The 11,867-nt window shown below is 35.9% G+C and overlaps 1 protein-coding gene across 7 annotated transcripts in view; it reads right to left on the reverse strand.

Moving 5' to 3' along the window:
* The window catches only part of dtnbb (dystrobrevin, beta b), a 219,146-nt gene that overhangs the window by 134,947 nt on the left and 72,332 nt on the right, over positions 1-11,867 (reverse strand). For all 7 annotated transcript variants that reach the window (XM_039748782.1, XM_039748781.1, XM_039748786.1 and 4 more), the window contains exons 8-9: positions 8,798-8,903; positions 8,037-8,203 (exon numbers count right to left, since the gene is read on the reverse strand). In XM_039748782.1, the coding sequence (XP_039604716.1) occupies positions 8,037-8,203; positions 8,798-8,903 (273 nt within the window). The remainder of the gene's footprint in view (positions 1-8,036; positions 8,204-8,797; positions 8,904-11,867) is intronic.

The following is an 11,867-nucleotide window of genomic DNA, read 5'->3' on the forward strand; positions in this document are numbered from 1 at the left end:
TAATTTTGAATTGATAATTTGTATCTTTATTTAGAAAATTGACTGATTTTTCTACTACACTTCTACCACACTACTTTTTCGTTTCATTATTTTGTCGCAGGCGGCTGGGGGTCAGACCCAGCCGGGACGCCTGGAAGGACTGGGAAGCGAACTGTACATTCTCCAGGCTTCGAGGGGGCAACCACCCTGGTTAGAGTGCGGACCACAGGAGCGGAGCATGGAGGCTCAAATTCATTGGGGCCCGTGGCCACCATCAGGAGGAGACCCGAACTTCATACAGCCCGGGATGTCTGCACATGGTGTTCGGGCTAGCTTTCACAGTTCTAATTGCTTTAAAATCAACTTTTTAAAGAACATTTTCAGTGTCTCTAAATTATACTTAACTACCTCAACCAACATATTAGTTTTGGAGGCTGTTGGCTTGACATATAATTCCTAAGACAAAGACAAAATTAAAAATAATAATTAAGATTACATGTATTATATTTTTGCTGTATCTGGAAGAAAAGAATCCTATTTTGTTTAATCCTATATGTTTCGTTAATCCTTTATGATATTCTTTGACAACCTGTGCCCTGCTCTGCACACCTGATCTACCTTCTACAAGCTTTTATTTTTATTTTAACCTTAACCTACGCTTCTTGTAGTTTGTTTTAAAATTTTGCATTCTATTATTTTTTACTTAGCAGCAGAATTTTTAAGTTGCTGTTATTGAAAGTGCTTGCCAAATAACAAATATAATGAGGATAAAGGGAATACTTAAAATTAAACACACGTGTTGCTTTAGTCCCCACAAAGTATGCATTATATGCAGTACAGGCATATGTATTACTTTTCTATTTACTCATGTCATTTTTCATGCACAGAAACTCATGTTTTTGTGAAAGAGCATCACAGCACGAGTCATAACTGCTGCACAATATACAGGCACGGTGTAAGCAAAAAAGAAAAAATAATAATATTGAAGAATACAAAGACATGTTCAATACAAAAATATATGTAGCACTTAAAACGTCTAACCTATGTTTAAATATATTATTGAAAGCCCAGATTTTTGTATAATTTGACAACCATAGTGTTGGACATATATGGACAAGAGAAGGAGAGAATTGAACAGAAGGATAGTTTGAATGGTAGCAAAAGAACAAAGCAAAACATCAAGACAGATGCAGCCTGACCACCAAGATGAAGGTACAATAGTTTCAAATCATACAATCCATTGCTGTCTGGATGAAAGTTGGCTCCATGGTAAATGACTCAGGAAGACCCCAGTTCTGAAAGTTAGAAACAGAAAAGCCTGACTAGAGGTTGCTAAAAAGCATATTAACAAACTACTGTCCTTCTGGTAGAATTTCCTTATGACAAATGAAACTAAATTATTAGAGTTTTTGGTCAATCACAGTGACTTATTGCTCAAAGTGACAAAATGATGCTTACAAATAAAAATACCATGTCTACTATGAAACAAAGATCATTAATGTTATAGGTTTGCTGTGCTGCTTCGGGCACATAGTGTTTTGAATCTGTGTAAGCTGAATGTTTTAGAAGATTATCAAGGTTCAACAGCTCTGTCTCAGTAGCAGGTCATGGATCCTCCAGCATGTTAATGACCTAAACCTACATCTAAGAACCCTCAATAATGGCTAAAAAGACAACAATGAAATGTTCTGAAGTGCCCTGGTATAAGTCCCGATCTGACTCTAGCTGAACTTCTATTTAATACAATGAAACGCGCAGTAAGGGGAAGAAAGCCATCCAATCAAGGAGAACTGCAGCAGTCTGCTCAAGAACAGTGGGTCAGATTGCCAGTTAAGAGGCATAGATGGTTCATTTACAGGTACAGAAAGCACCTGATTTCAGTTATTGCCTAAAAAAACTGCTATAAAATAATTAAATTTGTTTAATTTTTTACAATAATATGTTAAATCCTAAATCAAAACAGATGTGTCTGCTTTGTGGAACATGGAAAAAAGGATGGTGAATGCCGATTACTTTAGCCGATTTAAACTTATTTCACAGAAAATTGTGATTCTCTTTTAAATAGTGGAAGGGTATGAATACTTTTGTTTGCAAGTAATATTAAAGCAGTCATTATAAAAAAAAATGAATTTCTGTTTTACTTTAGATTTGCTTTCAAAAGCTCATGGAACATGTTTGCACAATAAGCATTTTATCATAATTTTCATATTTGTTCATTTTAGTTTCCAAACAGGAAACACCAATATTTTACTGCCACCTACTGGTCAATTTCAAAATCTGCACTCTTTTCTTTTGGGTGGAGAATTATGCAGGTACAAGAAAAAAGTATTTGGAGACAAGAAAAAAAAAAGTAGAAAATGTGCATATATGCAACATCCAGGGGTATCTGGTGACTTAGGTAACTGATACGAAAGATGCAGCATTTTAATTTTTTTAGTTACTTCATCAAAGAATTAGTTATCACATTTTTGTTTATGAAATATTTTTATCACTAAGTCATATATAAAAATAACAATGAAAACAGAATCTAATTAAATGCACTAGGAGAATGTATCAAATAGATGCTGTTATAGGCGATTTTTCATTATCATGTAGTTAAAAACATAGCCCACATAGGTATACAAGATGAAGTGACCTCTCTCAAGGTAAATATGAAACAAACTAAACTGTGCAAAGCCACACATGTTTTTCTATTTTAAGACAGATGTGTTCACAAATTCGCAAAACGTTTTTCAATGGAACATTTTGAAATTTCAACAATTTGTACACTGTGCTCTATTTGAGATATTTCACAAAAATTGAACTTTCCTGACAAATTTCAGTTAAAAATAAGTGTGCCAAATTTTAACAAAAACTGCCCACTGGAGTCCAAGTTGTTTCGTGTGGACCTACAGATGGACAGACATACATGACTACAGCAGTAGCTGGTTTTCAGATTATATGTGACCACACCTAAAAATAATACTTTTTGTTCAAAATACTTAAATACATAATAGATTAGAAGGATAAAATGCAGAACACCTACGTAACTAAATATATGAGCACTGCAGTAAGTTCCAAGGATGCATATGTTAGGTTATGTTGTAATTCTAAATTGGCCCTCTTTTGGTGTGCTTGAGTTGCTTTACAATGAACTACATGTGCCTGTTGCCGGATGGTGCTATAACACACTTTGGTTTCACAATGATCCTGTACTGGATTAAGGGAGTTTGAGAAGGTTACATTATATTCTTTATTATCTAATCCTGTAAAACAGTAGTCCATTGTAAAGTAAACTCATTCGCACACACATTTAGTCACACACCATTTTACAGTTTACGTTGCACATTTTCAAAATGTCTGAGGGAAACTGGAGGTTGCAGGTGCCCAAACTAGGATTCGAACCTTGACATTTTTACACTATTCTTATAAATTGTGAACAGAGTTGACAAGAGTTCCTGAATCACATGAGAGTCAATAGACTGCAATCTTGAAATTTATTTCAGAATCACAGACAATACAAATTTTTCAGTTACTAAAAGGTTCAAAAAGAGTAGGTAATTTTTCTAGTTAGTCTGTTTGTTTGTGTGTGCATATTACACATAACCGATAAATTTGCCTCTGCTTGTCTATTAAAATTTTACTGTAGTATCTTTCAAATACCAGCATCCATGATTTTCATCATTAATGATAACTATTTTTAAACATCCTGCTAGTTTAAAAATAAGGAAAAATGCTGCTAGTTTAAGAGTTGGCATATGTATAAAATATCACATTTTTGGGAAACAGAGTTTACACCACATAAAGCTCACCAGCTCCACTAACTTTAAACAAGGATGAACAGAGTACTTTATAAAGAGTGCTGCCTTGTTGACAGTACACCAAGAGCTTTCTGCTGCACCCTCCATTACACAGGTAACTCCACATACAGAAAACATAGGTTTACTGAACACTAAAGCAGGATTTTTTACAGCACCCACTCAGTTCTTGGCCAATACACTGCACTGTTTCGCTGAGTTGCACCCTCTTGTACAGCCAGAGAGAGCTGCACCATCACTGCATCATTTACTAAAACACTTTGCACTTCAATACATTGATCATTGGTAAAGTGAGGTCCATGGCTGTTTGCCATTTTAAATAAATAATTGCCACACTTGCAGCTTAAGGAGGGGGTGTGGTAGTGTGGCCAGAATGATTCCCGAGCGCGATGTGGGCATGGGCGTTTCCACACTGAAGTGAACAGCTGTGTGATCGCCCGTGATCGTAATTGATAATGGGAGGTGCTAATCGCCACACCTGTGCGACGTCTCCATTATGTCCCTATCTACCAGTTCATCTGGTTACATTACCGACGGTGCTGGGATGGAGAGGCTCCCAAAAGGGAAGTGGGAGCATGAAGCAGGACCCGCACCATCACACCATACAAATATTTGCAAGTACTCTTACTTTAACTGCTGTAAACTTTGTATTTTGAACATAAGCAATCAATTGTGCTGTGTAAGAACCCACCTTGAAAAAGTAACAAAGTAGAATCATTACTAAATAATATAGTTTTTAAACAGTGATATTTTCATTAAAAAATAATTTATTTTACAAAAGTACTTTAAAAAAATCTACATAATCTGCTCTAGTACAGCAATTAAAGTAAATTTAATTTGTTATTCTACATCATTGTACAGGTTGCCACAATTTCCCCACAATTTTGAAAGTAAAGGCCAGACTACAGTCTACAAAATATTATTATGCCTTATGTTCCTGGAGTTTTACTAACAAAGTAGAAGCAGCACTACAATAAATAAAATTTATCATTAATTAAATCATCTTTTACAAAATTTAACATGGACTATTGCCCAGTCAATGGTTGCTTTCTTCCTTGTATCCAGTGTCATCAAGATGGATTCTGTTGCCCTGGGACCCTGTGCTAGGTTAAGCAGGTTTGAGAATGTTATGTTATTTAACATTGCAACAATAATAAACATGCAATAAAATATATATAAAAAGATTTTTAAGTGACACAATTTTATTCAAAATGCATTAAAAAGTTTTTTTTTTTCTCATACAAAGATTTTGCCATTTGTGACTAAAAATATAATGCATAGATTCATAAAAGCTAAATTTCTAACCTGCTTACGGAAAGAAAATGACACATCATATAAAAGTTAATCAAAGTATGTAGGTTAATGGTTAGAATTGGAGAAATGTTCAAATTGTAAGAGTAACTCTCTGCGCTAACACCATAAAATACTACATCATAACAGATAAAAGCACAAATGCCTCATTTGCTCAAGTATACCATCATTCAGTGGCGGTTTTAGGCATGGGCGACGGGGCCGCCGGGCGGCATTTTCATGACACGGGGGCACACGAACTTGGAGGAAAAAAATCATCTGTCCGCTAAGCGGTTTTCTATTATCTATGATACCTGCGCGCGCCTGCTGCTGAAGGAGCCGCACAGAAGCTGAGCTGGCGCCCTCCGTGCAGCTGTGAGTCGAGGTAATTCTTGGTAGCGAGAACCAATCGGATCGCCTCCGCTACCAAGATTCTACCAAGAATTGAAACCACGGGCCAATCGCGGCCCGTATCGGCTACCAAGAATTGACCAATCGCGACCCATTTCGGCTACCAAGAATTGACCAATGACGGCTCGCTCGGCTACCAAGAACTGACGAATCACGACTACCAAAACTCGGAAAGTGCGGGCCAGCCTCTTGTCAGTTAATGTATTCTGCAAAAGCTTGTTCGACTCGGCACACAGACGCTTTGCGATTTGCGTTTCTTTTTGAACTTTCTAAAAATGTTACTCACGAGTGTCGGTTTGTGACAGACCAATAATTGGCACATTTTATTTATTTATTTAATTGTGTGAAATGGCTAATAAAAATAGGTAATAAAAAACAATTATGACGTGGAGGTGAATTGGTTTAGTCTTGACTTCTGGTCGTGAGTGACAGCGTTGGGGGATTGATGGGAAATCTGTTGATTGCCGATTACTTAGTAAACACAGGTGCCCAATTTAGGAAAAAAAGAAAAGATGATGAGGAGAAACGGGCAAAAGATAAAGGTAGCTATGCAACAATATTCTCTCTGTATGATTAAGGTATTCATGTCATTGTGTTAATTAGTGGTATAACGTTAACTCTTACTTTGTTAGCCTTCTTGCTTATGATGCATGCATGCTATGCTTACCTTGCTAAAAAAACACAGTAAAAGCCATCACAGAAATTCTAATGGTTTCTATTAAATACCATTGTGAACCATTAACTTTTTTCCAGTGAAACTATTACAAAATTCCTTATTGTAGTGTGTTTTGGGCACTTTTCCAATAGGATTTACCATCCCACCCACCAATAGAATCCATCATATACCAGCAGACACTGTTATACTTACCATTAAAACCAATACAATTCCCATTATAACCATTAAATCCATTACATTTTCTGTTATTTTTGGGCAGGGTTCTATTGTTTTTTCAGCAGTGTATACAACACGAGATCTAATTAAATTTAACCACAAAATTTTGCTTTGCAACAAAACTGTTGCAAGTACAGTTATTATTTATTTCCATTGTTTGTGTTGGCTACTGTAAATAGCCAGTGTAATTTACATATGTGTAGATCGTGTAAAAGACAAACATTTTCCATTTGCTATAACTCTGTTACGTGACAAAGCATATAATTTGAGGCAGTAAATTAACCAAGGAGCTAATTGTTCCTCCGTACCGCTTCAGCATCTGCACGGTTGTTTGGTATGACATGCTATCTGCAATACAGCATGTCAGCAAACTCATGCAGTCTCCAAATATGCATGTCGACCTAGCTGTGAATCTTTTGAAGACTGAGCAAGGTCTCCAGAGCTACAGGGCAAGTGGCTTTGTGACTGCACAGATGGCGGCCAAAGACATTTGTGAAGAAATGAATGTGGAAGCTGTTTTGAAACAAAAAAGGCTGAGGTCCACAAAGCGCCACTTCTCATATGAATCACATGATGAGCCTTTCAGTGATGCCCTTAGGAAGTTGGAGATTGGATTCTTCAATGTTGTTCTTGGTGCAGCCCTGTCAGCCATCGCGGAGAGATTTACCACATTGGAAAATGTGGAAAACAAATTTGGGGTTTTGACAAATTTCCCTAGTCTTGCAGATGAGGAGCTGGCAGAGCAGTGCAATGCACTAGGTACCACACTGCACTTCGAAGGGCATTCTGATTTGGACAATAGAGAGCTTTTGCAGGAAATCAAGAACTTCCCTCACCTGCCATCAAAAACCATGAGCCTCCTTGAGCTTATCACTTTCATGCACGATAAGGATCTATCTGAGATCTACCCCAACTTTTGGACTGCTCTCAGGATTGCACTTACCCTGCCAGTGACTGTGGCTCAAGCAGAGAGGAGCTTTTCCAAACTGAAGTTAATCAAGACATACCTGAGGTCAACCATGTCTCAGGAACGGCTCACTGGCCTTGCTGTCATAAGCATTAATCATTCAGTAGGGAGCATATCTCATATGATGCCATTATTGATGACTTTGCATCTAGAAAGGCCAGAAATGTCAGATTTTAGTTTCAGTTTGTGTTTTCTGTTCTGCAGTGAAATAATTTAATTTTCTTTAGTGTGATTTATTCTATATTTTATTTGTATATTATTCTTAATAATTTAAAATATTTTTTCTTAAATAATATTGGTTTGTACAGAGTATAATTAAGTTATGAGCAGTTTATTTATTTATTTATTTATTTATTTATTTATTTATTTATTTTGCAAAAATTGGTCTGTTACGGAATGACAGAATTACTACAATAAAACGTGTGGTGTGTACAAAATGTGTAGTTTTGTCATGTTATTTTTTGGGGCGCCAGGTGGGAGTCTCGCCCGGGGAGCAATTTAATGTAGAACCGCCACTGCCATCATTAGTCTGGACAAAAGTCAGGTTAGCTAGTCCAAAATTAATTTTTAGACATTTAGCCAATTTCTAAACACTTGTGTTTGAGCCCTCTTTTAAAGTTATTGAACTGAAATTTAAAAAAAAAAAAGTTTGTTTCAAAATAATATAAGGTGGTAAAGAAAATAAAGTATATTTTCCTACCCATGAAGAATGCTCCTTCATTTGATGTTGGTTACTATGTGTTCCACTGGCATGACCGCGCCAAAAGCAGTTCTGGCAAAGCTGGTAGTTATGGCACTGTTGACATCGATAACGAAAACCCATCATACTTTCACAACGGCAATATGAACATTCAACAGGATGGAAGACTACAAAAACAAATTAAATACACCTTATTAAATTATGGGTTAAACATATTCATTGGAATTTGTTGAAATACATTTATATAAGAAACAAAATTAAAAATAAAAAATGTTTTCTGGAGGCCAGAAATTTTATAACACACATGTGCAGAAAATTCTCTCAGTATCTGCTTAATTTTTCAGAGGTCACATGAATGCCTATTAATTGATCATAGGGTTTCCTAGAATGCACAGACACTAATAGAAGCTGTAAATAAGATAAAATACAGCAGGCAGATAAGAGTGGAAGCACATCTGGACTTATATACTTTGACTAGTATTGAAAAATGACGTATTTATTTTATTTGTTGAGTGCATATTTTTTGTACAGTTCCACTGTCATATTTGACATTTTACTGTGGTCTGTAAACAGGGCTTATGGTTACGGTGGTAGTGCATACTGTTTTGGCATTGTATAAAATATATAATAGTATTTTATTACCCAGTAAATGTAAACTGCATAACCCAGCAAATGTTTGCAGTTTCAATTATGATGGGATACATAATGACTTTGATATACACATGAAAACATTAAAGGGTATTACATAAAGGTGTTATTACCATTTTCCACATTAGCAAGACGGTGTATGAGAGGTAACCAAACCAGGCACTGTGGAGGTGGGTCAGCCATTAGAGTGTCCAAGAACATATTCAAAGCAATTTTCTTCTAAAAAAAAAAAAAAATAGAAACACAAATCAATATTTATTTAAGATTCTAACGTCATTCTCATATTATCTATGTGGTACTGGATCAGAAACAAGAGCTATTGATAGATTATTTAAACTTATAAAGCACAGTCACTTTCACTGTTTTAAATGACAAATCATTTATGACAATAACTAATTATTATATTAAACTACTAGCTAATACCTGTGGCTTTGCTCAAAAGGATCTCTTTTACTAAATTGGCTGACATAAAAATATGGACACTTTTTTATTTCAGTTTTAGATTATGTACTAATTCTGCGCTGTATACGAAAATCACACAAAAAGAATTAATATGTTGAGTAAGATACTGCAATAATTTTCCCTATGCAACGTTAGAAGTATCACCCCCAGATTCAAGAATCAATGGGGAGAGAGGTGAACTCACTCTGGAGCGTGTCACATAAAGCTGGTCATTAGAAAAACAATCATCTCTCAAATCCACTCCCACCTCTTTTAGAGACTGACCTTGTACTTTATTGATATTCATTGCAAAACACACTTTAATTGGAAATTGGAGGCATTTGAAAAGAAAAGGAAAGTCAGATGGGATAAGTGGAATACACAGTATATTAACCATTTCTCCCTGACCACAGCCAGTAAAGATGCATTCTTTAAATACATTGATGTGTAAAGCTTTTATTTGCAGTCATGTGCCATTGCACAGTATAGGAGGATTTAAGTTTCTCAAAAGCATAACTGCTGCTCCAATCTTGAAAATAAGATTAAGCGGAGGAATGCCTGGAAGATTCAACATATGCAAGAACTCCACTGGATAGTGTACAGCCTCTTCAACCTCTGCTACTGAGTTAATTGAATCATAGGTCACCATGTGTGTATATTGCTTTGCTAAAAAAAAGTTACTGATTTCTGTAGCTTTGTTGTTTTTAAGCATTCATATAGCTCGTTCCCTTAGCCAAGATACAGGTTTAGAAGGTAAGTTTTCTATATCATGATCTATCTTCGCCATTAATATCTTTATGTCATCTATTAAAGTACTGTGCATAAATTGTCTAGGATCTTTATTTTTCTTTCTTTCTCCTCTATTCTACTGTCTCATATTTTAAATAATAGATCTGAAAACTGTTGTGCTCTCATATATTGGATGACTTCAGACAGGCCTTGACCTCATCAGCACATGTACCCCTAGGTACGACTGATAGGGTATGCCTGAAATCTCTGGCAAGCAGTACAGTAATTCCACCCATTAACCTATTTTTATTTAGAATATCTTGGAATATCAGAATATCTCTGTCAAGTATCTCAATTACTGCCTTGTTAGACATTATACACTCATTCCATACAATTAATTTGCAGTCTCAGAAAACTTGAGCCATGTTACTTTGCTTGGTGATATTGCATAGTGGAGTATCTGTAAAACTCAGATTGAGTGGCAACTCAAAAGAAGAATGTGCTGTTTTGCCATCCTGAAAGAGCGTCACTACTATTCCAGAGAAAGCCACTGCAAGTGCAATATTTTGATTTTTTTTTACTTTTGTGAGCAATACATTTATTAGGAATGTCTTTCTGGTCCTTCCTGGATCATCTAGGAAAGATAAACTACCCTGTTTCCTATCGATGCTATCAATTATAGACTCTAATACTTTTTTTTTTTGGTCACAATTAAGAATGCATTTTTTTATTTGAAATAATATTAGACAGCCCCACTGGATCATAAGATATCTCCTTCAAACAATCAGAATTTACAATCACTTTGTTTGCTCGTTTGGGTTCTGGTAAGCCATATTGTTTGAGTGGTTGGTTGACCTGCCAATCCAACTACTATGTTTTCCAGCTATATGAGACCTTTATTCATCCAGTTCATCCATTCTTTGCTGCATATCTAAACCTGAAGATTCTTTCTCCATTTTTCACTTAATATCTGTGGTAAAATGATTTCTGTATTTTTCTCAAAGTAACATTGGCTCAGACAGCTGTCAGAAAACCAGCATAACAGCAAATAGTTCCCTGAGTTTATGGAGCGAATCAGAAACTGTTGCGTCTTCTAAGGTGTGATCCCAATGACCATTGTCTTCTAATAAACTCATTGCCCCCCAGGAAAATTGAAAGGTAGAATAAACTTTTCCAGCTACTGTTTTGAGATCTGTGAAGGATTTGGGCCAACGAACTTTGTGCAGTAGAAGACGTAGATAGTGGCACTCTGAATTGTTAGGATAAATAGTGTAAATCCTACTACGTGCATGGTCCTTCTTGACTTCAGTGTTCCCTGGTACATCTTCACCCTGCTTTTGTCTAGAAAATGAATTATTTCTCTAGACATAACATGAGGGAACTTAATAATAAAGAAGACTTTTTCAGAAATCATCTACTTTGCAAAGATCAAAAAATGCCATTAGGTAGTTTTAAAAGGGATGTTAATTTGTCAGTTAAGTTTTCTGGTGAAAAACTGACTCTCTGGCCATTTTCTAAATGTACACTAAGATGCATGACTGGTGGAAACCTTTCATGAACAGGAAAACAGAGAATGTACCAAACTGCTCCTGAACTGCTAATATAACAATTTGTCTGATACATCTTCACTTTGTCAAGCTCATTTTCAGATGCAAACATGGCCTGATCAGAACCTTTGTTGATATACTTTTGTATGTATTGTATAGACTTAACAGACTTGCAAAACTCTGTTAATGTGAGCCTGAAAGGCACGGGACAACACAGGATTGTAGGGTATTACCTAGTGATTATCGAGCTCTATACCATTAATAATTAACAGTGACCAAGGGTATCTTTTGGTACATCATCCATTCAGAGATTGCATGGAGAGTTTTTGTTAATGACACCACAAGGGCCATGTATCCTATTCCTCTTTGTTATTTCATTAGTATTTTCATAGAGTTCAGGACCTTCTTCTGGATTTGGTATTTCTGCTCTTATAACATCATCAGTTTGATTAGGAGTTATATGATC

This window comes from Polypterus senegalus, chromosome 3 (assembly GCF_016835505.1).
Source record: "Polypterus senegalus isolate Bchr_013 chromosome 3, ASM1683550v1, whole genome shotgun sequence".
NCBI lineage: Eukaryota > Metazoa > Chordata > Cladistia > Polypteriformes > Polypteridae > Polypterus > Polypterus senegalus.